Source organism: Thunnus albacares, chromosome 21 (assembly GCF_914725855.1).
Source record: "Thunnus albacares chromosome 21, fThuAlb1.1, whole genome shotgun sequence".
In the NCBI taxonomy this organism is placed as follows: Eukaryota; Metazoa; Chordata; class Actinopteri; order Scombriformes; family Scombridae; genus Thunnus; species Thunnus albacares.
The window spans coordinates 13,245,158-13,272,794 of NC_058126.1; the positions used below are offsets into that span (position 1 = coordinate 13,245,158).

The 27,637-nt window shown below is 43.5% G+C and overlaps 1 protein-coding gene across 1 annotated transcript; it reads right to left on the minus strand.

The window, feature by feature from the left end:
• Positions 1–305: 305 nt before the first annotated feature.
• boc (BOC cell adhesion associated, oncogene regulated) lies at positions 306–27,405 on the minus strand. Its single transcript, XM_044339626.1, has 18 exons — positions 27,076–27,405; positions 13,260–13,388; positions 12,531–12,803; positions 8,882–9,028; positions 8,054–8,197; positions 7,252–7,545; positions 5,861–6,133; positions 5,497–5,765; positions 5,220–5,385; positions 4,500–4,568; positions 3,938–4,147; positions 3,419–3,594; positions 3,080–3,302; positions 2,781–2,966; positions 2,479–2,690; positions 2,284–2,372; positions 1,731–1,882; positions 306–1,435 (listed from the first exon to the last, which is right to left on the minus strand). The coding sequence occupies exons 2-18, from the start codon at positions 13,369–13,371 to the stop codon at positions 1,266–1,268; spliced, it is 3,165 nt and encodes a 1,054-aa protein (XP_044195561.1). The 5' UTR covers positions 13,372–13,388; positions 27,076–27,405; the 3' UTR covers positions 306–1,265.
• Positions 27,406–27,637: the final 232 nt, after the last annotated feature.

Genomic DNA, 27,637 nt, shown 5'->3' on the forward strand with positions numbered 1-27,637 from the left:
CCTAACAAGGATAAACGTGTGCATATGTGTTTCGTAGTATAATAATGCCCCACTAGGTGGCACTTGAATTCAATAACATGTTTTTTTCTAGCAGGGTATTGTTTCAAGATCTGACAACGGGTGGAACAATAGTTTAAATAACCACATTGTTAGAACCAAATTACACAGTAAATTGTCTGCTTTCTCTGTGAAACAAAACAAAGCACAGAAAATACTATTTAAGCACAGTGTAACGTGTAAAGAATGACTGCAGACTGTAGTCATCACACATAACTCAGATTGAAAAGATGCATCAAGGACCCAGATCGATTTCATAAGCATTTATTTACATGCAATAGTGCTCCAGCATGTGCAGCCACAGAACGGCTACACTTAAAAAAGGGGGGAGTGTAGATTCAGGATCTCCTTCATTTTGATTGCAGATGTCTCTGGCAAAGACTAATACTTAACGCACCAACCTGTGAGGGAGGAATAATACTGACACACATGTCACAGCGCCCTCACCTGGCAGTCATTTGGTAACCAGCACATGAGTAAACACAGAAGTGGTTGCAGTCTAGTATATAAAAGATCAGCTTATCCATGACTGAGTTAAAGATATTTTCCAGAATCTCTCCCATTCAGTGATTTAAAAAAATAACAAAATCAAAAAAATAAATAACTATACAATATATAATCTCTTGTTCACTACTGAAACAGAATGATTTATGTTGCATACACTTGTTAATAGTTTGTTAATGATGAACAATGCATAATACATTTGTGTTATCGCTATACAAAATGACAGACGAACAGTTGTATTTTGAAAACGTGAAAGAACAACAGAACTAAACAGCAATGAAGCACCTCATAATTACAGCATCAGACTTTCTGTTGAATGGTCCCTTTGTTTCTGTTGTGTGTAAAGCTAAGTACCTAAGGTCCAAACATTTAGGATGGAGGTCTGCGAGGAATGAAATGAGGAGTGAGGAGGGTATGAAGTGCTGAACTGAGAGGAAGCCCTTGATCTTCTTCACGTAAGGAATGACGTCTCAAACTTATTTCCCTCCTCAGGAAATGCAGACTAGAGTTCAGCATCACAACATGGTACTCCCTTTGTCCATGATGTAGTGAGGTGGGGGGTTCATGAATTAAAAGTCTTTTTCAATATGAAAATAACCTTATATACAGTATAATCAAACACTTATGTACAAAAGCATAAATATATAAATATCTGTGATACAAAAATAAATATTTTCTCTTGTTTTCTTCTGTTTAACAGTCTCTTATGCATCGGTGGTGTTGTCTGTCCCTTCGTCCTCAGGCAACGCCTCATTTGGGAGGATGTTCACTCCCTGTATCGATATATCTTGGGATTGTGGCGTTGTGGCTGTTGAAGACGATGTGGTGAAAATACCTTCATCCTCTAGGGATAGAAGAGGAAAGGACCCCGGCTCTACATGAAGAAGGAGGGAAAGAGAACTGGTCAGAAAACTTGAGGCTGGTTTTGCATGATATGAAGTAGTGATACTGAGGTTTAAATAATGTCAAAAGTGTCAAACATTTGAGCATGGAACTTCTCGTCCTCTGGATCAGTGTGTTTCACAAAATAATCTTAACTCAAAGTCCATTTATGAGGTTTTTCTGAACTTTTCACCTCATCTTCATCAGCCAATGGAAATTCATTCAAACAATTTCAGTCCAAATCATTTCAGTCAGGAGTCGATTTTAATGGAAGGATGCGCCCTTACTTTGAGTGATGTCATCCTCTGCTTTGTCCCCACTGCAGAAGCTGCCGTCTCCTCCTAGTTCCTGTGAACTGACAAGTTGATGGGAAGAGTCAAGGAGCTGAAGAGTGGAATCATCAGGAGGGAAGCAAGTCCGTTCATGATGATCAGGACCACTGATGGAAGGAGGAGAAATAACTATTTATGTTATGGCTGCGACTAAAATTTATTTTCACTTTAAGTCAATAAAATGTCAGAAAAAAAGTTTATAATAATATGAAACAGAAATCTTTGGCATTTTTTCTCAATAAATTACTTACATAATTAATCTGTTATCAAACTAGTTGTTAGTAAATTTTCTATTAACTAATTGATAAATTGATCAGTCGGTTAAAATTCTGTCCCTAAAATGGAACAAATATTGTGAAAATCTAAACTAAAATTTTGCTTGATTTTGTCTAACTTGAGCATTTGTTTTTTTGCTCCCTAATTAGTTGAATAACTTCAAATTATTTGAGAATGTCCCTCAAATACAACACAGTAGATGTATACAGATATAAGATATAAGAGTTTGTACCCGTTGGAGTAGTGGTAGACAGGCAGATGTCCATTTGAAACCGTCTGTGGCAACAATGTGTCACATTCCATATCACAGTCCACCTCCTCCTGCGAACACAAGAGCATATAGATTATAAACTCATCAAAAACAAAAAGGACATAATAATTACAGTTTTTTAACAAGTAAAATAAGCCTGCATGAACTGTGTTTTACCTGCTGCAGCCCTGGCAGACAGTGTGTGGGGTGGTGCGGTTTGCCGTTGGGTGTGTATTCCCCATTAGGGGGGTAGACACCATGTGGAGCGGTCATGTGGGCGTCCAGCGGGCAGTGGCCAACCAGGGCAAGTCCCTGAAGAGGAACCATGGTGTACTGGCATGATGATACGGGGGCGGCCACAGCAGGAAAACACAAGTCTGACGTTTGCTCTGGAATAAGCACAAAAAGAGAAATGCGATTAAACACACATGGAGGAATCAACTCCTGCAAAGACCTGAGTGACTATGAGGAACACTTACTCTGCTTAGCCCAAGCCCTCCAGAGGCAGAAGGGGATGAAGGCGACAATGATGAAGACAAAGGCTCCAAGGACAATACCAACAATGAGGTAGGGAAGGTCGCCTGGCCGGGGCACCAGTCCGCTCTTCTGTTCCGGCCCTGGGTCTGGGGTTTCTGATGGAGCAGGCCGCTGCTGATTAGAACGAGCTGAGGATAACAGAGGAAGAAAGGGGGATAAAAACGGTTAAAAAGACCATTCAGACTCACTTTAGTGTCTGTAGATACATCTGAAAGGTCAGTTTGAGCCAAAATGGCCTCACCTTTCGTCTCAAGGATCACCACATTGCCAAATTCGCTCTCTCCCTTCTCATTGAAGCTCTGCATCTTGATGTCGTAGGCGGTCTCAGGCTGCAAGTCAGTGATTGAATGCCAGTATCTGTCTCCCTCCACCACATCCTTCTTATAGTCACTGTCATTATCGCTGTCTGTCGGCCGGTAATAGATGTAGAAACCGTAGATGGGCGTATTGTTTACGGGAGTGTACTGTTGAGAGGAATAAAATGTTACAATTTGAAATATCACCAAAAAAAAAAAAAAAAAGTTATGCTGCTTAATGATAGGGAAATTTGCTTTTTCCGTTTTTTCTTCTCATCACTCACCGTCCATTTGAGGATGATGGTGGTCTCATTGATGGCTTCATTGTAGGTGATGTAGGGTCCATCAACGGGGCGTTCATGGGTTCTCCCACCCACCACTGTGTACGCCTTTGAAGGGGCACTGGGAGGACTGGAACCGATCACATTCACCGCCACAACACGGAACTTATAAGACGTACCTACATGGAGAGGGATAATCATTACTAATCTGTCTCTTGGGGCTACAAGCTGTTTAGAATGAAGCTCTGTATTGTGTGTAGACTAATGATGTTTGTTTTCAATTTAGGTTTTGTTTTCCTTTTCAGAGCAAATGCGATGTTGATTGCGATCTGGTTATGGTTATGATTGATGGCAGTAATTACTTTAACAACACTCATTATGCTGATGAATTTACGGGTCATGGGACTGTAATTATGCAGGACATCATCATTGTAATTATATGGTACTACATCCAACTTCTCGCCCCGACTCTGCCAAAGTCAGAATAATAACAACACTGTTGAAGTGCGTGTGAATACGGACCTTTCTCCAGGCCAGTGATCTCCACCGAGAGCCGCGATGGGGGGATGTTTTCCACCGCCGTCACCCAGTCCTCTCCTGCCTTCTTTACCTTCTTGTACTCCACCCGAAACGACTGGATGGGGAACCCGCGGTTGCCACGAGGAATCCAAGTCACGTATGCTGACGTTTCTGTTGCTGTGGAGACTGTGGGCTTGTCTGGTGCCTCGGGAGCTGCGGGAGGAGGAGCAGGGGTGTCAGATAGAGGACAAGAACAGACAAACTCCCACACAACGTCACTGTAATGTCTAAGAAACAAATGACAGTAATGGTAACAAAACAAATAACAGTAATTATGACAGTGAAGGCAAAAAAACACATCGCAGTAAACTTACTGAGAGCTCATCCTTCAGTGACAGAAGTGAAAGAGAGATCGAGAAATGTCCATGTTAGTCAAAAGGAGAACGGTTAGAAGTTGAAAGTTTTACTGTACAACAATATCTGGTTACAGTTATAGTTAGTATAGTTATTTGGAGGTGGAGTTTGCACAAAGAACAGTAAGGTATAGGATTGAAGGGATACTCACGAGAGAGGCTCGGTGAAGGAACTGCAGGAGTTTTCGGCGGATCATTTTGCCCTCCTAGACCTTTGCGTCCTGAAGATGTAAAAACAAAAAGTCAGATTAGAGTTTAAATTAAGGAACTGCATTCTAGGCCATGTTTAAAGGACAAGATTGGTGATATTCTATCTTTTTGTTGTCAATAAATCTCATGAGAAAACCAACAATGTTTGAGTCCATCCCTTAATACTTCCCGACTTCCCAGTCTGTCTGTGGCTCTAAGCCTTGAGCTCATTCATCTCTAAGAAGACGTAAACCTTTAAAAACAGGTCATGAATACACTTTTATAAATTTTATAGTCTAAATAATATCCTAAAAGAGCTAGGCATCGTAAATTGTAGCAAACATTCCTCTACTACAGTAAGTCGGGTACTGCTTGAGGAAGGAACACGTCTTTTAAAATAGTTTGAGGTCTATGACACAGAGGAATAAGATATCAGGTTTAGACTGCATATTCAATATTTGTCATTAGGATCAACTCTTTGTTCGTTTTGGTCTTTTTGTAGAATTTGTTAATAGTAGGAAAAATACAGATCATCAACAGATTTATCCTTTAAACATTTTTCATTAAATACACCGTCAATGTAGAAATTACGACATAAATATCAAACAGCAGGGAATCAACATGAAAAGCTCCAGCACATGTGTATTTCTAAACACTCCATGACAACTCTGACAGTGTCGTACCTTTGCCAGTTCTGAAGGTCATCATTGCAGGTTGTCCCAGACCTGCGCAGTTCTTGGCAGTCATCTCCACCTCATACAGGCTGTCGGGCTGCAGCTTGGCCAAGGTCAGCTTATGGAGAGAGCCTGAGATGCTGCTAGAGGTCCACTCTGCTAGAGGGTCTCCCACCTGAGACAGAGACGGAGGGCTGAGTTACTGTTTGTTGAGTGTCTGAGTGTTTGAATGTGAAGACACTAAAAGATAATATAATTAAGTCTGAGAAAAAGCCCTTTGCAGTACCTTTCTGTATTTGACCATGTACTCTAGCACAGGGGCTCCACGGTCATGCCGTGGCCTCCAGGTGAGCTCATAGTAGTCAGCCTTTCCGGTGCGTGGCTGGCTGAGGATGATGGGCGCCTCCGCAGGCAGGATCTGTCCCGGCAGCTCAGAGCAGTCTAGAGGTAACATAGCACCCGAGACCCCAGGCCTCACGGGCGGCTGCTCTCTCAGCACTTTATCTGGGCTGAGGGGCCGATATATCGAGGGCAGCTTCCCTCTGGATGAGATCCCTAAAGAGAAAAAGGCACATACATCATGAAATGTCAAGGCTGTGAGAAGGAATAAAAGCATTAAAGCTGATAAATTACCAAATTATCCAACTTACCAGTTGATATTGTGATGAGGCGAGCGGAGGCCTGTGAGCTACCCACTCCGTTCTCAGCCATGCACTGGTACAGCCCATCATCCTGAGGGCCCACGTTGGAGACTCGAAGCACCCGCGACGTCAGGCGGTGGCGAGGAGACGGGGAGAGAGGTTTGGCATTGTGGAGCCACATCACCGAGGGTGCAGGCTTACCACGCGCCTGGCAGGTGAAGCGCACCGTCTCGCCATACACTACTTCCTGCTGCTGCAGCTCCACCGTCACCTGAGGAGGCTCTGCAGGGGACAGAGGAGAAAGTGGGTAAGACACAGAAACAAAGTAAAGAGGCTGCCTCCAAAGCTTATTAGGAACTTGAATGTTACTGTGAAATTTTTTGATCAATCATTTAGTCTATAAAATGTCAGAAAAGAATGAAAAATGGCCATCACAATTTTCTAAAGCACAGGGTGATGTCTTCACTAACTTGTTTTGTCAGTCAACAATCCAAAACCTTAAAAAAATTAATTTACGTTAATATGAAATGGAGAAAAAACTACAAATGCTCACATCTAATAAGCTAGAAGCAGTCTGGTTTTTTTGCTTGTTAAAGAGCTTAAATGAATAACTGATTATCAAAATTGTTGGTCATTAACTTTCTCTCAACTAATCATTTTAGCTCTAACAATATCACATGTGTATGAGTGTGCGTGTGTATGTATGTATGTATGTATACGTGTGTGTGTGTGTGTGTGTGTGTGTGTGTGTGTGTGTGTGTGTGTGTGCATGTGTGTATAGAGGCTATATGACAGGGGATTGTGAGGAGCCAGGGAGGTGAGGCCCGGTAAGACCCAGAGTTGATGGTTGGCTGCTTGTGAATCAGGGAAAAACAGAGCTCATTACAGCTACAGCAGCTCTCTGGCTTTAATTAGAGCCAGCTGCAGAGAGACAAGCCTACAACACACACACAAACATGCATGCACGCACACACACGCACACACACACATATAGAAATCACTGTAAAAACAGTCATCCATAACCTAGACGCACTCAATCAAGTCCTGCTACAGAACAGAGAGCTCTGTCTCCACCGACTCTTTCTTACACAACACCACCCAGTCTGACATGCTTCTCTCACACACAAGTGCGTGCACACATACAGACCCTTGTCTTCTCTGTCCGCCAAACAGGAGTCAGTCTAATTATTAAATCCATGACATAGACAAAACTCTACTCATAAAAAAAAAAAAAATTTGCTATGAAAAGCGTTTACGGGAATCTGCATGTAACAAATTAGTTTGGGGTCTGGTTTAAAAGCTGTCAAAACAAATCATACAAAAAGTCTAAATGAGGAAAAGTAAACCAACGCAATACGTTCACACTACATTCATTTACTTCTCTCCTCTACTTTACTTACCGAACACTTGCACGTCGTAGAGCACCGTGGCAGAGCTGCCCAAGCCGATGCCGTTGTCAGCCCGGCAAATGTATGTTCCCGAGTCGCCTTCGCCCACTGCATCAATTAGCAGGTTGCTGAGCAGGAAGCGTGTGTTGTTATGGAAACGCAGGTCCTGCCCATCCTTTGCCCAAGTGACTTGCGGAGTAGGGATGCCACTGGCCACACACTCCAGCACCAGCCGCTGGCCTTTGGTCACCATGATGGAACGGGACGCCGGCGGGTAAATGATACGAGCGACTTCTGACGTGGAGCCTGGAAAAGATGACATTCGCTGTGATGTGACATACTGACACCATTTATAAAGCTGTGAAGGTTCTTTCGCCCTTTTCTATTTCTTTAAATGATTATTGTGTCTGGATTTGATCCAGAATTGAAAGGATTTAAATCACAATGTGATTTCTAAGCACTTTCATCTCTGCCTTTGAAGACGTAATATCAAAGTGTTCAAATTCTGAGTTATGAGCGCCAACACCTGTGACTAAATGTATCCTGGCAAGATCGGATGAAAAAAGTCGCTCTGAACTGGCGAGTGTGAGCCACATGTGCGCCACATGTGCCCCCAGTAACAGTTACAAACTAATGATGTCTTTCAGTTTTCCTCATGTCGTTTCTTGTTGACTGAACAGTTGATATTTCAGTTTGGCAAATTTATGTTTCATGTCTTTCCAATGTGTTATGATACAAATTAGTATTAAAACAATTTGTGTAGTTTTTTTGGTGTTTCTGTGTTAACATCAGGGTGTTGGAGATGGTGACTCACGGCGTATGCGCAGGCGGTCAGCGGAGGTGGAGGTTTTGACCTCCTGAGTGACGGGGTTGTAGGCAGCACACTTGTACGGCCCCTCGTCGTCCTGCGTGGCATTGGCTATCTGCAGGTTCCCTGACGGCATGATGAGGTAGTTCCCTGCAGGAGATTTTTAAAAAAAACAAGATGTCAGACAGAGCTCTTAAGGCCTGACAAACCTATAAATGAATCAGATTGTGCACCAAAAACCTAACACAGCAACTGCAAGGGCAGTTAATCCTTTTAAGTGGCAAAAAACAAGCAATACTATCAAAACAGTAGCATAAGATCAGCCGTTATGTGCAGGAAGATTGAATTTAAATATACAAGAATTTACAGGACAAAGACGAACCACAGAAAAATGAAGTCCACGTTGTGAAACACAGCGTGTAACATGAGTACTATGTGCCATTCCAGTGCATGTGTGCACTGTCAGAGACCACAAGGTGGTGCCCTAGAGTCTGCCCAAGAGCAAGCAGGGAATGCAATTCAATGTGGTATTCATTTCCTCACAGATAAGCTGCAGATATCAGTACCTACAGCTCCCAGGCATCATCAGCATACCAACCACAAACCACTGGAGCTTTTCTTCTCTTCCAGGCAACTTAGAAGTAAATAGTTTGAAAAATAAACAACTGCATCCCCATGTTTCAACATTCTTGAGATAATACCCTTATCACCGGTTTTACGATGGGTCAGATAGCAGGATTATAGCATTCCGGTAAATTATGAAGATAGTATGGGAATAAAGAGGGAGGCAAGGAAAGACAGTGAATTAGCCGCAATGTGAGAGCAGCACGATACCTTTGGACGTCTCCAGCCATTCCTGTTTGACACTGTAGCGGACCTGAGCCTTGGGCTGGCTTTCCGGGAGGTGACATTCAATAACAGCCGTGTTGCCTTCATCGACCTCGATTTCCTGCTGGTCATCGGGCTCGAAGTCCCGCAGCTCTGAGAAACACACAAGCAGGGAAAAGTCAGCGCTGTCGCATAGCTGCAGCACTATTCTTTCATCATCCTTTACACTGTGTAAATCACAGCACTGCACATATACAATCAGTCCTCAGCTTTAGAAGTAGAAAACCACAATATTCTGAGCAATAATAAACTCTATAATAACTGTGCTGTTTCCATATTGGGTGTCTCTCACATCAGCATGTCCTTATTGTATTGTAACCGCATTCCCACCACTTCTCTAACGTGTTCTCTCTTTGAAATAAAAACCTCCTCCACTTACATTTAGCAATTTCTTTCCCACTGCTTGTCTTCACGAGGAATTTTATAAAAGCACTCTGGCTAAAAACATGTGCCGCATTTGAAGCAAATGTTTCTTCTTTACTCATTTTATGTCACTTTAGATAAGGATAAAGCCTAAAAGTGGTATGTGTAACATTTGAGTAGGTGTCATTGATCCTGTCAAACATTATACTGGGACTGGAGCCGGTTCAGATTCTGTGGGAAATGGAGAGTGGGATTACTGGGGCCATGTGCTGCGACTGTGTCCCACAGACACACAGTCTGCACAGCACAGACACACATCTGACCTCTGACCTGTTAAACCCCCCAGCACCTGAGCGGCCCGAAGGCCTGCCACAGGGTCAAAGGTGAGAGGTGTCCATCCTATAGAGTTTCAGAGAAAGATATCCAGTTTGAGTTTGGGAGGAAACAGCAAAAACTCTGCTCTTAAGAAGCCGAAAAAAAAAAAGAAAAAGAAAAACCCACAAAAAGTTTAGCGGGGGGGGATGCTGCCATTTTATAGATTTGAAGCAGGAGTAAACTAAAATGAGAGGAAACGAGAGAAGGGAACAACTCACGAGGGGAAAAAGAAAGTAACAATTTGTCATGCAGGAGTCCAACAGTGAAATGAAAGATAAATAAAACTTCTCCAAGAACGTAATTAAACGTCTACCAGTCTTTGTTGATTTATTCTTAACAAACACAGCCTCTCTTCATTCTTTCCAGAGGTGCTACAACTGCTGTGTTTTTCTTGGACCAGCAGCTCTCTTTGGCAAAAAGACCACGCTGCTGGTATAGACGGTCAGCTGATGAGTCTTTGTATACAGCTCTAATTCAATAAGCAAAGTTTAGTTAAGGCCAGGGTATCTACTGATATGGACATCACAGTGATTTACTCAAAGCACTGAACAAACACCTTCACCGCAGGCAGCTCTGATTTATTCAACATGCATGTTGGATCAGTCTCTCCGTCTGAGTCTGGGGGAGCTTTAATGGGAGAAATGGGGGATATCAGAGGTCTACACACACACACACACACACACACAGCTTTATCTCCGACTCTGTTTCAGCTCTTTTTCTGAAAGATGAGAATCCCAGCCAGGACATGTCAAGCTAAGTGGTGTGTGTGTGTGTGTGTGTGTGTGTGTGTGTGTGTGTGTGTGTGTGTGTTCGAGGAAAAAAAGCCTTAAAGAGAGACTGTGTGGCGCTCCATTTGCTAAATCAATCAGGTGCTGTTTTTACAGCCAAACCACCCCTCCCCACCCCCCCATATCTGTACACCTTCCTCCTCCTGCCTGCTTCCCCCAAATTCCTCCAGTTACACCTTTTAACCCCCCCTCACACACACACACACTACCACCCCGCATTCTTCACAGGAGCAACCCCGCATGGGTGCCTCTCAGGTGTGTGTGCGTGCATGTGAGCGTGCACACATATGTTTGTGTGTGTGTGTGTGTGTGTGTGTGTGTGTGTGTGTGTGTGTGTGTGTGTGTGTCTGCATCCTGCAAGCCCCGGGTGAGAGGCAGAACAGAGGATTGATGGTATTCATAAAGTGAAGCAGACCTCCCGCACCAGGGCTGCTTGGCAAGGCCGACTTAAATAATTCTAGAGAGACAGTGCATTTATCATCTTTATGTGAAGCAGCAGGAGGCCCGTGTGTGTGTGTGTGAGTGTGTGTCTGAATTATAACATGTTTGTGCAATGTGTTGTGAGTTCACGTTGTGCAGATACATGTCTCTGTTTTCTGCAGCAAAAGGGAGGGTGATTGTCTGCACAAGAATTTGTGCGTGGAGCTTTTAACTTATGCCAAAAAAGTGCAGATTCTTCAGAGTTGGATAGCGAGGAGGGTCTGGAATCAACCTATCCTGATCACAAAAAACATGTGCATACGGCTAAGAGGGCTCACATGGAAAGGCAGGCATGTACACTCTCCCTGTGGAGCAATTCCTTAGGCGGTTTGAGGGTGGCCGAGGAGTTATTAAATTATAGACGTTTTTTGGGGGGAGGCGAGGCAATCTGTCTGGCTTCACGTGTGGTCATCTCAACATGATTCATCCACTTTTGGAGCTATCAATAAATTTTAATGCCTTTGTACAAGTTCCACACCACAGTTTCTCATAATCACAGCTTGACAGACGATCACATGAGAACACGAGAAGATAACAAAGGAGGAGGGAAAGTGAAAGATAATGAAAGGTGGGAAGGGGAGAGAAAGTGACAGGGTGAAGAGTGAAAAATGTGTGAGGGAAAGAGAAATGTGTGTGTAAGGTTATGGAGGGTTTCAAGGAGACAGAGAATGTGACATCACGTCTCATCTTGTGTGAGGATCTTGTCTCAACTGGCCTAAAAACACTTCAGACTCCAGCTCTGGCAGTCTCATACATCACATCAATACGTGTGAAACAATGAGTACAGTTAAAAGCGACCTTTTTTTTGTACCTAATAATGTGTTCAAGTCAGGCATACACCCATAGCCTCTGTCCACTCGCTCACGCACACACACACCACCCTTATCTTCCCCCTGCTTTTTACAAAACAGCCCTCTACCCAATTACGGGGCCATAATTTCTGGTGAGCCCTGCTGTCGGGTCCCGTGGAGAGGAATGTGGTGTTGTGGGGAGCAGAGGGGCCGAAGAAAGGCAGGGGGCCCCCAGGCTGAGTCCTGGTCCCCTCTCCCCGCTCTGACCGGCCTCGGCCCCTGGGTCCCCTCCATTCCTCTGGCTCAGGTTACACAGCTTCAGGCCCCCTCTCAGTCCCATGATGCATATCAAATATAACACTGCACACTCAGACCGGCACTGCACTAAAAACGTCAGCATGGAGAATAATTCACTTTAACTTCCATTAGATCAATATGACACTAAAAGCAGCAGTTTTTGTCTAAGCTCACAGAATGATTACTGCCCGACTATCCGGAGCCGTTATCACTAATCAGTGATGTGCAACAGTTTCTCATCATTAGCACCAAAACTGTAGCTGAAGCTTTATAAGAACCAGATTCAGACAAGCCACAAGTAGTGGAAAAATACAAGGTTTACAGTGTTGTATTGGTGAGAATTTTAAGCAAACAAATACCACCCCTTCACTGTTTTTGTTCTACTAGAAGAAAATGAAGTCAAAGGCGTTCTTTGGATGCTCTGACAAACCAAAATAGGGGCCACAAGGGGACTGTGTTTTTGTGTTTATGTGTCGTATCTTTGTGTGGGTGGCTACTCACTGGCAGCAGTGACGTTGGCAGGCACACTGGCCAAGGCTCCAGCGGCGGTGCTGGCCACACACTGGTATCTGCCCAGAGTCAGGTTGGAGAGAGTGGGGATAAACAGGCTGTTGGGCCCCAGCACCACCCCAGGATCTCCATCCACCACCTGCCGGCCGTTGAGGCGCCAGCTGATGTTGGCAGAGGCAGGCCGGGCACTGCAGCGCAGGTTGACGCTGCCTCCCAACTTCTGTACCACCGACACAGGCTCTTCAGTGAACACTGGAACCTCGTCTGATGGAAAGAAGATTACACAGAGCAGTCAGCAGCAATATAAAGCTCATACAAGTCACCATATACAGGTGTTTCCCTGCAATACCTTTTCCTTTGGAATTTCTGTTGACATACAATACTTCTTTTCTTTTCAGTTCAGTACTGGTGGCTAGTGCAGCTCATCCAAGCTACCTACTTCTTCAAATGTATTTCAAACAAACTGCTATTGCAGCTGCCAGACACGTAAAACACCTCCCTCCCTGTGAGCCAGAATACTTTGTTCTTGGCAAGACTTATCCTGCACCAGGTGTTTGGAAAAACTAATGTAAAGGCATTCATAAACTGATCATAGATTAAGTCCATAATAGGCTATATGAAACAATAACAGAGTGCACAAAAATAGAGACTTTTTTTCATTTTAATCCTGCAGATTTGTACTTAGATCCAATTTTTCATTGTCTCATTTTGTCTACTCACCGGAGACGGAGGCGCCGCTCTGCAGGCAGCACAGCAGTACTGCTCCAAGAGCGCACAACACTGGAGCCCTTCTCTTTTTCATCCACGGAGTCCAGTCTCGCTTTCCAGACATCTTCCATACACTACCTCCTGAAACACAAATACAGAGAAGAAGGGTAGAGGGTCATTTACAGAGTTGGTATACTCAAAACAAACAGCATAAGCTATGACCTTCTGACTGAAACAAACACAAAGACAACAAAGCCACCAAAATTCAGCTTGGAAACATATATAATCCATCCAAACAGGCAGTCTTGCATTTATACATGTGCTGCTCTCTCTACTTCTAACTTAGTTGTATACACACATACACAAACAGGCAGCCATTAACAAAACACAACCCAGGCAAGGCGGTGCACTCTGCAGTACCCTCAGCAGCCAAACTCCAGACACAAATAAAGCCTTTCTTTTCTGTCAGCCCCCATCTCACCACTGACCCCATCTCCTCCGCCTGTACCCGCACCCATCCAGCCTGTGTTCATCAAAAGGGCGCCCTCATTCTGCGGGCCGTAACCCGACCCCTCCACCTTCCCGCTCAGGTGAAACCGATACAGGTAGAGGGTCCAGGAGGAGGAAGGAAAACACACAGGCTGCATTCAGCAGTTGGGACAAAGAACAACTAATGAGAGGCAGGAGGGGAGGGGGACGGGGGAAATATATATCACAGCACTGCGGGAGTGTGTGCATGTGTGCGAGATGGAGGTTCTTTTATACTTCAGTGCAGTATGTATTGGGAGGAAAATGGAGGAGAGGATGGTAATGGTCAGTCTATTAACAGTTAATATAGAGAGGGGAGCTTTTCTCTCTCCCTTGTCGCTTGCTGCCAAGTTTCCCGAATTCTTTCCTGTCAGGTTAAACTAACAACTTCCCGTCAGGATGAGGAGGGTGGTCCTGCAAAACTGAATCTCTCTCTCTTTCTCCCTCTCCCTCTCCCTCTCTCTCATATACATACATGTCGCTGAACATGCACACACTTAAGGGCATAAACTGTCCTGCTTCGAAACAGTAAAAATGGAAGCGCACAACTTTCTCATACATATTTGTCCTGATCTTATTATGGCAGGGAGATGATTGATGAAGCTCGGAGACTAGGGACTACACACAGACACACACACACAGAACAGGCCAAAGCAGGACAGTAAGAGAATGGAAACTCTTACAACGCACCTTCATCATCTAATGGCCCCAGTGAAAATGTTTAGCTGCCTGGCACATTTATTGAAAATGAGCAAAGCAGCAGGCTGATGGAAAAACAGCTGTTAACTAATCCAACTGCCACACGAGACCACACATTACTGTGCTACATTTTAATTGCACATTATGAATGTGTGCAAACAATTTTAGATTGTTGCTGTACATGTTGTGAGCATTAACAAAGAACTACCCAGAAAACAATGTAGAGCTCTGAGGATTACATCCGCAATGACTGATGACTGGCAGCAGTAACAAACTGTGAATATAACATCAAAATATTATCATTTTTTAAGAAATTGTTAGCAAACAGTTCCTTATTTAGTGCAAAATTAGCACTCATTTGTTTCTGGCCACCAATCTTCACTTTCATTTTAGCTCTGTTTTTGTTCTCCACCAACCTCTGAGTAAAATATCTGGCTCTTTAGCTGCTAAATGTTCCACTATGTTTACTAAGTCAGTCGCCTACTTAATCTGTCTGCTACTTGGTGCTGTTTACAGTGCATTTATCAGAGCTTTTTGCTCTGAAAACAGCTGCTTGGTGCGTCCAAAAATGATGCCGATAAGAATATCAAGAATGAAGCAAAGCAGTAAAGTTGCTGGCTGTAAAACCAAAACAAAGACACTAAAAGACAGTAAAACACCTCATAGAGCTGTGGGGTGGGGTGATAATTCTTTGTGGGTTCGTCACAATGAGTGGCGCCTTTCACATACACGTAGTCATGTGATTCATCATTAATATAAAAACATTGATTACAGCTGCCTTAAGCAGGCACATTTGGTGCCAGACAAGCTTCTCAAATGTGGAGATTTACTGCTTTTCTGTTTTATTGAATATCTGGACTGTTAGTCAGAGAAAATAAACCATTTGAAGATGTCAGTGTGGACTGGGAAATTGTGACAGGCATGAAAATAATCCTTAGTTGCTGCCCCACATACATGTACACTTCCATTTACTCACACGTCCACTCAGAGTGGCTCATCAGTAGTGGGCTCGCTCAGTAAACAAACAGCAAGCTACAGTGGAACCAGGAGTGAGCATAGCTGAAGGCCTGCGGCTTCTGTGGCCGGTTGCTGTATGGACACAACCCGGGACAGCTGCCCATAAAAGACACATACATCTGTATTGAGCACCTGTCCTAACTGTGAGAGTCGCTAACCGTAAACCACACCAGTCAATCTGCCAACTGGACACACAGCAGGACACTGAGACCTCTTACCTGGCCGGTTTATTGTTGCCAAATTCTGTCTCTTTAACACACAAATAAAAGCAGTGGCAGTGAGACAGGAGGAGAGACAGAAACAGAGATAGAACTTTGTTATAACCTCGGTATGAAAAGGCCCCTCGTACATCATCACTCCCTAAAAACAGCCCACACTCCTTTGAGCCTGTCTGTCTGTCTGATTCATTAGTCAGCTGGGTCCTGTGTTTGCTTAGCGGATACCCTGCCTCAAGATGAAAAGTTGGCCTGACATCTACGTCCAACTTTTTCCATCCATCCCTCCCAGAGAAGTCACAGACAGAAAAAGGGAGAAGAGCCTCCTACGCATCAGCGAGACTGATAAAAACCAGAGCACACTCACAGACAGCTCCCCTAAATTAAGAACTGAGAGAATGTGTTAGTGTGTATACGTGCCTGTGACTGTTTTGTTACAGCCTCACCAGTAAAGTACATGGCAAACACTTTGTGGGAGCAGCTTTGTGGCATTAAAAAATACTTCAGTGACAGTTCAGCGTAGGGAACTGTGTGAACTGTTCAAATCTGCCAGCTCCAGAAGTATGATTACAGAGGAGTGGAGTTATTTCTGTAATCATGTTGAGGAATTGAGACTTGACTACTGTGAGACAGGGCTGCCTTAAGACTCGACTTGACTGCATGTGAGCAAGAAATCCTGGAATAATAAAAAATACATAAGACAGAGACACATAGAGCTGTGTGTTGAATATCAAAACGTGTCTGTTGCTGATGAAAGTTGACATCACATGTTTGGCCCAATTTATAGTCTTGTTGACTTGCTCTTTAGTAAGACTGTGGCAAGACACATTTAAATCTAAATTTGCCAATTTTGGTTCTTGTACAGCTGCTTGTGTTTGGATAACATTTAAGTTTGGCTTCTTTTGAAGAAATAAAAACTTATATTCCTCCAAGCACAGTATCACAAAATATAACTTGTTGGTAACAAAACTCACATATCCTGTCAATCATAATTCAAACAACACCCAGCCACACATCTTACATGTTTATTTATTTATTGGGCTCATGCATTGAAAGAACTTGAAAAGAACACTAAGTAGGGATATCAGCGCAGATCCTGATTTTATCAAATGGATCGGGTATTGGCCTTGATGTCAGCAATCCACATAAAATACTTTACCTATGTCATTATAACATTCAGTCACACCAGGCGGCCAACTTAATTTCTAGTGCCACAGCGCCTGGTCTCATGGCACCTTGCATAAAAATTATGCCAACGAGTTCCTCGCAGTAAGGTAAACAGATTTTACATTTGGGAAAAAGAGACCACTGGTATCGGATCGGTACTCCGGGAGGGAGGAAAGAAAAATATTGAAATGCTGTGTCATTTTAATGGACCTGAAAACATCTTGACTTTGCTTATGAACACTTGTGACTTGACTTGGACTTGCCCTCAAGACTAGGGACTTGAATTGACAGGTGTGTGTATCCATGTGCAACATCTGTACTGTGTATATATCGTGGAGAGTGCTCGGAGAAACCGCAGCTAGCAGCTAGTAGCTAGTATGAGGTTGTGGCAGTGGTGTGCAGGCATGCATCATGAGTGTAGGTATGCGAGTGCCTTATATGTCATTGTGGGAGAGTCACTTGACAGAAGTTCATTGTGAGCGTGCTAAGTAAAGACACCGGGGCCCCTGTTCTCCCGGGCCACTGCCGGTCCCATTGTCCCCCTGCCTCCGTGGATAAATTCATTTTGACAACCCTGCTAATTGGATAAAACCAGACTGGAGCCTCCTCCCTGAGCTCTCACATTCCATCTGCTTTCTGGCATGGAGAAGACACACAGGAGGGGTGGCGGTGGTGGAGGGGTAGCAGGGTAGTAACTCCTGAGGAGCTGAGCTGTTGAATATTTATCACCTCCCCAAACTCCCCTCTTGCCCTCCCTCCTCCCCCAGTTTTACGTCTTTTTACACCCTGTGCCCCCCTCCCCTCCCCTCCCTCGAGGTTCTCCAAACACCACAAAGCCCCCCCTTTAGATAAACACATGCGGTGTCAAGTGTGAGGAGTGCCGGGGGTTCAACTGCCCCGCTCGGGCCCGCGGCCCACAATGCCATGCTGCATAGCTGCCATGCGGGAGGCCGGTTGCCCCTGGCGACGCTAACAGGCAGAACGCACCTTAATAGAGTGGAGAGTCATTGTAAAGCAGTGAGCCGGTGCACGGACAAAGACCCCGCAGACCCCTGGAGAAAGGGGAGACGCTACTCTGAAGGGCCCGGGGAAGAGCTGATGGGCCCTGCTCAATGACCAAAGAGAAGGAGGGGGGCTCAATGACCAAGAGGTTTGAGAGTAGTGTGTGGAGAGTTTGGGGAGGCGGAGAGGGGGGGCTCAGTGCCTTTATGGATTGATGTGAGATGGGTGAAGGGGGTTTATGGGTGGAGGGTGGGGGTGTGTGGAGAGGTTGACTGAGAAAGCAGAACGGCAACTCAAATTAATAGAGAGGATGTCAACTGGCAGGCGAGCAGGAGGAGAGAGCAGGGCCTCGTCAATGAGAGGGTGTGTTTGAGAGAGCGTGTGTGAGAGCGTCGCTGAATGTCCCAACATATTTTCCCCTCACTCTGTCAATCTGTTTGCTGGCCTCTCGCTCTGGCCCCGGTTTCTGCTGAGTGGAGGAGGATGAGGAGGGTCCAGAGATTGCTTAACAAACCAACAACAGTACAACAGCACACCCAGTTTACCATCGGACCATCATGCAGGGAGAGAATGACAACACAACAACAAAGAGGGGATTTTTAGGAAGAAATAGGTCATCAAATATAGGGCTGCAACGAGTTATCATTTTGATTATTGATTAATCAATTGGGCAGAAATGTCACAAGTTCCAAGATCACAAGTTAACATCTTTCCAAGCCTGAATATATTCAGCTTAGAATTACATAAAGTTGAGAGTCCTCACATTTGAGCCGCTGAGACGATCAAAAGTTTGGTAACTGTTCTCGAATCAACTAATCAATTAACTGTTTCAGCACTAACGGTTGATAATAAAGGTTTTCTCTCAATTGCGCCACCAAAAGTCAAACAACAATAATGTTCCTATGCCCTGACCTGATATGGGCATTTTTTCCATGCAGGCACTTATGTGATTGGTAGTTAATTACAGTAGTTATCAATATGTCATTGCTTGTTTTTCACGTTTAAAAAGATGAAATGAAAAGTTTAAACTGATTGTCTGGTATCGCTTATGGCGTCCTTTTCAAGTATAATTCTCCCATTGAGTATCTGCCATGTATCATCATGGTGCCATGGATAATGCAGAGTGCTTTGGACAATCTCCATACTTCTCTGTTGTTCTTCACACAAGCAAAAAACTTGGCAAAGAATAAATCCTAAATCTATTCCCATCTATCTCTCCTCTATCTTGAGACCGGCTTTCTCGGACAAGAAGAGAACGTTCTGGAGTCTTATCTTGGCATGGAAACTCTGCCCAACAGGTGGAGAGGGGGTCAGTCCAAATCCTCCACTCGAGACATCACTTGTTCTCATGCCATAAAATTACACATCAAAAGCAACTAAGCATCTCTAATGAGGTTGAGAATTTACCCCCCTCCTACACACACACACACACACACACACACATATGCACACGCTTCACTAAGTATTAACGAGCTATATGCTTGTCCAAACCCTCCTTCACCCCCCGAACCGACACTAACGAGCTACAGAGCGTCTCGAGGATTAACGAGGGGGATCTGGACAGACCCGCAATGGAAAGAAGGGGGGGCGTTCTAATCAATTAGGCACTGCCGTATTTGCATAATTTAGATAACGAAGCTGAATTAACCACGGAGAGCTAATTACGGCGCCATGGTGAACACACCCACCCGCATTCCTCTGCCTGGCGTGAGATGCCAGCGTGCCCACCAGGGCCATGGGAACAGGACCATCACGCCTGTTTTTAGGGAGTCTGAGCCAGATAGACTGACCAAACAGAGATTTAGGTAACATTAGCCGATCACATCTGAGGAGGAGGAGAGGGATGGAAGGAAGGGAGAAAGAAAAGAAGGAAAGATGATTATAGAAGGAAGGAGGGAAAGATGGATAAAAAGAAGGAAAAATGGATGCGATGGATGGATGTATACTAGAGCTGCAACAATTAATTGATTAGTCAATCGACATAAAGTTAATCAGCAACAATTTTGGTAACTGAATAATTTTTTTTTAAGCAGAAATTCCAAATATGTGCTGGTTGCAGCTTCTGAAATTGGAGGGTTTGAAGCTTTTCAGTCTCATACATGATAGAGAAGTGAATATCTTGGTGTTTTGGATTGTTGATCACACAAAGAAGACATCTGAAGAAGTCACCACAGGCTCTGAGAAATTATAATGGGCATTTTTCACTATTTTCTGACATTTTATAGACAAAACGATCGAACAGTTAATCAAGATAATATTTCGGCAGATTAATCGCTAATGAAAATGATCACCCCTAAAAGATAGATAGATGGATGAAAGAGAAAAGGGGAAGATGGTGGAACAATGGAAGAAAAGTGGGATGAAAAGATGGATAGGAGGAAAACAAGAAAGGAAGAAGAATTACGTGGAGGGATGGAAGGAAATAAGGAAAGATAGATGATGGATAGATGGAAGGAAGGGAGAATAAAAGAAGGACAGATAGATACAAGCTATCTCTATAGCTGGCTAGCTAGCTATTTATCATCATTTATTCATCTATCTAGCTAGTTAGTGAGATACTGTAGATTGATACAGTAGCTATTCAGCTACATAGACACTCTAACTCTAGAACTGTATTAAAGACACACTATACATTTGTTATCCTCATGTATGCAAATATTTTGACAATGAATTAATTGTTTGAGTCATTTAATCAGGCAAAAATGCCAAACATTTCCAACATGTCAAATTTGAGGTCAGTTTTGGACAGTTGGTTGAACAAAAGAAGATATTTAAAGCAGAGCTGCAACAATTAGTTGATTGATCAATTAGCTGCCTACTATTAAATTAATCAGCAACTATTTTCATAACTGATTAATCGTTTGTAGTCATTCTTTAAGAAAAAAAAAGTCCAAATTCTCTGATTCCAGCTTCTCAAATGTGAATATTTTCTGATTTCTTTAGTCTTCTCTGATATCTTTAAGTTATGGAGAGTTGCTTGGGACAACAGTAGACCTTTGAGGACATCACCTTGGACTTTGGGATGAATGATCGACATTTTTCACTGTTTTCTGACATTTTATGGACCAAACGATGAATTGATCAATTAATAGAGAGAATAAACAACAGTACAGCCCTGATGTAAAGATGTCACTGTGCAAAATGTATAGAGTATATGTGTGTGTTGAGACTCTTGTATGGAAGGTGGACCATTTCTGACTAGCTTTAACTGAGCAACAAGAGTCTCATATGCTCATAATCATTCCCATACAATACTGGGAAAACTAACTAATACCCGGGATTTCACAGTACTCATGACACACGCGCACACACACACACACACGCAGTTACATATTTCACTTACCCACAACCATTCTTTCGTTGCCCATGTTCTCTCTCGCTGCACACGCACACACACACACACTTGATGACACATAAGCAAGCAATCACACAAACTCCTATTACATGGTAAAAGTAAACTCACAGAGGCACATAAATATGCAGACCTCAGGAAGTTTTTCCAACACCAAATGTCAACATGCAAAAAAAAAAAAAAAGGCTACCACTTATCCTCGGCTTGAGAGATAAACTACATGAACATCACGGCATTCATGCATGCTATTATAGGCTGTCATAGCTGTACATATATGTAGCCTACTCCATGTGTGTTCCTGCATTGTAGGGAGGGAAGGCGAGAGGGGAGGAGGGACGTGAGGGGGTGAAAGGGGCCCCCAACTCCTTTGGCAGCTCATGCATCAGAGTGAATGGAACCAATTATAAATCAAGAGCAATTTCTCCCCATTATTCAGCAGGAACCAGGAGGGAGAGAGAGAGAGAGAGGCTGCCTGGCCCTGTAGGCTAACTCTCAGTGGGAGATGAAGGAAGGAAGAGAAAAAGCAGAGAGAGTGAAATATTATATGAAAAACAGATATGAGGAGGCATTAGGAAATCGAGATAAGAAGAGGGGGAGGCGGAAAGAAAGAGAGGGATAGATGAGGGAATGGAGAAAAGGCTGTAAAGTTATATGAAACAACTGAGGGGGAAAGAGTTATAGCAAAAACAGATATGAGCAGGAATTAGAAAAGCTAGAAAAAAAAAGAGGAGACAGGAAATTGAACAGAAAGAGAGGGTGTGGAGCGTCAAATGGTGTTCGAGATGGAGCAACCGGTCGAAGTCGGTTGTAAAGTGAAAGCTGCTCTGGCCTGAAGGAGTTTGTTAAGAGGAGAAACAGCTGGAGGAGGCTCGTTTCAAAGAGAGCTCTCGGTTTCAGAAGCTGGATTAGTATGTGTGTGTGTGTGTGTGTGAGAGAGAGAGAGAGACATGGTAAGGCAGAGCTACCATTTGTCCTGTCACTCAGAGCCACGGATGTGCTCTGAAATATCATAAAATACAACCTCACGCACACATAAGGTTGGACGACAGACAGAGGCGCACTGTCGATGGAAAATTCCAGTTCTGATAACCTCGGGGGCCCACTAACTAACTAATCTGGTGCCCAGTGATTTATTCTGTTGAATCATGTCTTCTCCTGCCAGTTTGACATTCTTCAATGATGAGTTTTTTCTCTCTGGGGCAACACTTTAAATCTGATTATTGGTTAAAGCCCTGGAACACAACCCAGCTTCCTTGACGTTTTTCTGGTGCTTTTAATTGTTTCGTTCGCACATGCTCAAAGAAATACAGTTCCAGCACATAAAAAAAAAGGTACCTCAGGTTGTAGTCTTGTCCCTGAACATGATGAAGCTGCAACAAAATGTGTGTAATGGAGACAGATACTAGCTGAGGCTTCAATTGAACAGTCCCAGTCAGAGTGTAATCTTGTCTTGCCTGTGTGTGAATGATCTATTAGAGCGTCTGGGTTGCTTTTGGCTCGTAATAACACCCCCTAATCTTTGTCCAAATATCTGCTTTGCACACACAGGGCTATTTGTCTACACACACACACACACACAGCTTTCTTACACCGGGTCTGGAGTTGATCAATGAGTGAAAAGCACTCACACCAGACTCACAACGTGTGTGTTTGTGTTTGCGTGTGTGTGCGAGAGAAAGTTAGAGTACGGCTTGGTTAACTTCATTATCCAATCAAGAGCTTCTTAACTTTTACTTTAAGTAGTGGAACAAATCAACTCAACTGGTTTAAAAGGCTTTGGATAATCAGTATTAGAGAACAGAAACAGGGACAGAAAGCTTTAATATATTTATAATACAGATATTAACTGAAGACAGACATCCTGATATGGTCTCTGGATGCTATTTGAATTTTTAAAAAATGGTGTTTTGCTTTGGAAAAGTTTCACAATCATCTCTGAAAAGCACAATTCCTTTGCAACAATTTTTCCATCTGAGGCATTTCATCTGTCTCACTTTTCCTCGTGTACAATAAATCTTCATTCCTGCCTCAATAATCTCACTGTTTGATCGCAGCCTGTTTAATTAGCCTCTCCAACCCTCTGTCAGAACTTTCTCCTTCTCTATCCCCCCCTTCTTTTTAACTTCACATTCCTCGCTCTCTCCTTCTCTCTCCCTCTCTCTCCCTCTCTCTCTGTGGTCCTGGTTGACAGGGAGGATCAGGAGGAGAGAGGTATGCAGCCCCAGGGGAGTGGCCTGGACCCCGGCCACCTGCCGGTCCAGGTGTCCCTCTCTGGTTATCCATGTCTGACTGGACACAGAAACTCTCACGGGGGCGCGAGGCCTGAGCTCCGAGCCTCCAATCTGTCAGTGCTGAAGGACTAATGCACCGTATGTCAACAGGCCAATAATGTTCGGCTCTGGGAAATCAGGCAGCCTTATTTGGCGATGAGTGTGCTCCTGGCTCGTTTATGAAAAGTACATTAACCCAGAAAAACTCTTGATGAAATTAAAAAGAGTAAACTACCCACTTCTCTCACGCACGCACTCATTCCTCCCCTCTTCTAGTCTTAAAACGACCACTCAGGTGAGGCCGGCTGAGGACCAAAATGACAAGCAATACATTCCAGTGTGAAGAGATGATCCTGAGTGGACAGGAACCATCACTCACATACACACACACAAAAAGACGCACATACACACATTTGCAACGAAGGCCCTCAGATTCTGCCTGCAGGCTGTTATGACTGCATGAGTGTACCCGCTGTCATAGAGATGAAAGCATACCCTCAGGAAGGATTTTTTTCCTCCTTTGTCAATTAACGCCAATGTTACACCCTCTACAATAACAATGCTGCTTTCCAGCACTGCAGTCAAACCTCAGGAACTTTGGCGAACACTCACACACACGAGATCCGAGCGGTAACAGCAGTCCTCATGGAACCGCTGGCTGTTTGTAATCTTGAAATGCATCTTGAAAATTCATCTCCATCTGAAGACTTTGATTTACATCCAGATGTAAAAAAAAAAAACATACCACGCTGTAAAAAGCAAGAGTCAAACAAGTTAAATCCTATCCCTCCACTTATAACATACATCAGACTTTAAAACAGGGAGAATAAATTTCGAAACCAAACTATGATATGAGTGAAAAACTGTATTGCCATTGGCCGCAAACCTAAATCCACACACTAACTTTTCTTTACAAGCCATGATACATACGAAAGCTCAGCTCCTATAGGCCGAATGAAAAAGAACCACTATACGGGCCAAAGAGTGGAAAATTGGCCGCTTTTTTGCTGCTACAAGTCCGTTTGGCAGGTGTCCAAGATCAATCAGATGTAATTTCAAGTTCCTTTCATTGAAAATGTCTTTCTGGCAACACAAACTTGGACACATCAGACTCTGTAACGAAAAGACAAAGTTAGTTTCCTGTCCTGACCTATAGGCACGCACATTTTCTGTCCCAACTTGTAGGATTTTAGAGGACTATCCTACACCGTTAGCGGCACATTTTCTGTGCTACCAGTTAATAAGTGTTGTATTGGCATGGGACCATAGTCTGAAAGTCATCATGATATCCTGCATAAGTAAAAACATGATATTATAATACTTCTATTGGGACTTGAAGTGTGCCTGTGGTATTCAGCAATGAATGAGGTCTACTTTACTGTAGTCTAGGGCTGATGATTATTTGGTTAATCTTTTAATCTATGAAAAGTAAAAAAAAAAATTCTCAGAGCCACGGTGTCGTCTTTAAATTACTTGTTTGGTTTGAGTGTGTGTCCAAATCCCAAAGTTACTCAATTTACTATCATATATGACAGAGAAAAGCTAAAAATCCTGACATTTGAGAGGCTACAACTAGGGAATGTTTTGCATTTTTGCTTGAAAAATAACTTAAGTTTAAGCTTCTGTTGATTGGATAATCAATTAAATCAACTAAGGCTGTACTTTAGAGGACTATTGGCAGCACATTTTCCGTACTTTCAGGTAGTAGCTGTTGTTTTGGTCTGGGACTGCAGCCTGAAAGCGTCTCATTCATCATCATATCCTGACTAAAAACAATATCATGATGCACCCATAGAGATACGAAGCATAACTGTGACTTTCAATAATGAATTGGGTCTAAATGTCTTGTTTGTATTATAGGAGTTTAGATGTCATATTTTCAACCTACAGTAGCTGCATAATGTTGAAATATGCTGTGATATCTTGTAAGATTGATTATGAACTCCTCTAATTATGTTTTTCCGGCTCCATACAAGAAATCAAAGGGGCCAAAGCAGTGTGAGAAACAGGCAGATAATCAGACTGGAATCAATTAGTTCAACTTTGATCCACCCGACTGCCAGAGCTGATCAACAGAAACAACAAACTCATGCTACTAAACAACAAGAGGCTCCTTTTTTTTTTTTTTTACTGAGACCAATTAATTCCCTCATAAGCTGTGCGCCTAATTGGAGGAGGCCGGGCCATTCGTTTCGACTTTTAATCCAAGTGACATTGATTCAGCGGGAACAATCAGGCCCTCTTGTCTGATGCCATGTCTGTCACTGAATCGCAGAGGTTCCTCCGTGCGAGGCAGTTGAAATGTAATCCAAATAACAAAGCGACACCTGGGGTTGGAAACTTGAGCCCCTGCGGCTGTTCCTGCAAGGCCTCTCTGTCTGTCCAACCGGCCCCCACGGAGACTGACACCCCGGCCAAGACTCATTAGCAGCCCGGGGATTAAGACAAACATTTTCTCATTAAATCAGACGTGAATGAAGAGGATGATATCAGGAGAGACAATCTCTCCTGACAGCGACGCAGGATGCTGCGTTCCTGGCTGCTCTGAGCTGTCAGTTTATTCCTTAATTAGGCCTTAATTAGGTTATTCTAACACTATAGGAGTTTGGTTTTGGGGAGGGGGGGTAGGGAGGGTGAAGGGGGCTGTAGAAATGCACTCAGGTAGCATTGTTATGATTTGCTCATTTTGTGCAGAAACAGGTGAGTAACGAAAATGTTTTGCATCTTAATCCAGCTGATTATGTTTGGTATTTTCACTAAAACGAAGGCGCATATTAGGTATTATCTATGAGATCCATAATGAGCATCATCATGACACTGATGGGTCAACACACTGTTTACCTTAACATGTCAATGCATTTTGTCCCTTTGCTTTACTTGAACACCGTTTTCCAAACTTTACATCCACCACTACATGGCTGCACTCCCCGATGGTAATATGGGGGTAAATCTGGCAGAGCTCACCATGTCTGTTTTCTGTTACCCTATGGGAGCGACTACATATAGGCTGCGGCCTGCAAAACGTAGACACATTTTCCTTCAAAGAAAACGCATGTATTCCTAAAAAACACAGCTGTGAATCTCTGCAACGTGTCACACAAAGCCGATTCCTCCTCACATACATGTATCGGACTGTAATAGTCGGCAGATACACAGAAATCAAGAGGAAAACGTTGGAAAATACGGACGCACAGCTCATCCAATCAACAACAGGCTAAGTCCCAACGCAAAGTTAACTTTTCTTGTTTAAAAGTTGATCCAAAAGCGAGAGCCAAAACGCGCGTTTCCATCCAAATAAAGGAGATTTATGGTGCAGACACTTTGTCGCAAAGTTACACCGCATCAATAAGAAACAAAACAAATGTTGCTATTAAAGTACTCACAAGCATGAACAAGTAGTCTTGACCCAAAACTCACAACTCTTTCTGTTTATAAAGCAACAATCGAGTCGTTTAAGAGTCCCGTAGAGCTGCAAAACACACATCATAACTGATACATTTATTTATAACTTTATAATACATGTTGATACGCAGCGTAACACCGCAAAAACATGGACCGCATGAAGGAGTAAAACTTACCAAAACCGCTGTATTTGGTGCTCACACCTCGTTTTAGCCCAGCCGATCTTCACTTCGCCTCTCTTCTGCGGTGAGTCTTAGTCCCAAAAAACAAAAGTTTTTACTTCTCTTTTCCCTCTAAAGCCTCGCTGCTTTAGTAATTTACTGCGATGCCACCGACATTTTCTTCGGCTCCCCAAGTTCTCACATTGAAAGGCCGTTTTTGGATGACTGAGCTCTCAAACAATTCTCCCTTTTGCGACGCCTTTTCGGGTCCTCCCACTTCCCAAGCAGGAGGAGGGATCTGAACAATAGGGACTGGCTCCCAAAATCCCAGAGCTGGGTACTGCAGCGCCGTTTCTTCAGACTACAAATCCCTTCTCACAACCCCTGAGGACTTTCCAGTGGTTGTGCGTAAAAGTACAACTTTGGACAATATTTATAACAAACAGACAGGTGAATATAATTAGAAAAACTCTTAAAAAGTTATATTTCTCCAGACTACGGTGTCCTGGAGGAGAAAAGTGCGCCCTCCCCCCCTACCCCTCCTGCTCTGTTCCCCCTGATTTGGTATGCGTTGGTC

Excerpts from the sequence above, each read along its gene's own strand:
- boc (XM_044339626.1), bottom strand. The coding sequence starts at position 13,371 with ATGTCTGGAAAGCGAGACTGGACTCCGTGGATGAAAAAGAGAAGGGCT. Across the intron at positions 12,804-13,259 it reads GAGCGGCGCCTCCGTCTCCG|ACGAGGTTCCAGTGTTCACT; the intron begins GTGAGTAGACAA and ends TCTTTCCATCAG. Across the intron at positions 4,148-4,499 it reads TCCTTCACCGAGCCTCTCTC|CTCCCGAGGCACCAGACAAG; the intron begins GTGAGTATCCCT and ends CTCCTCCCGCAG.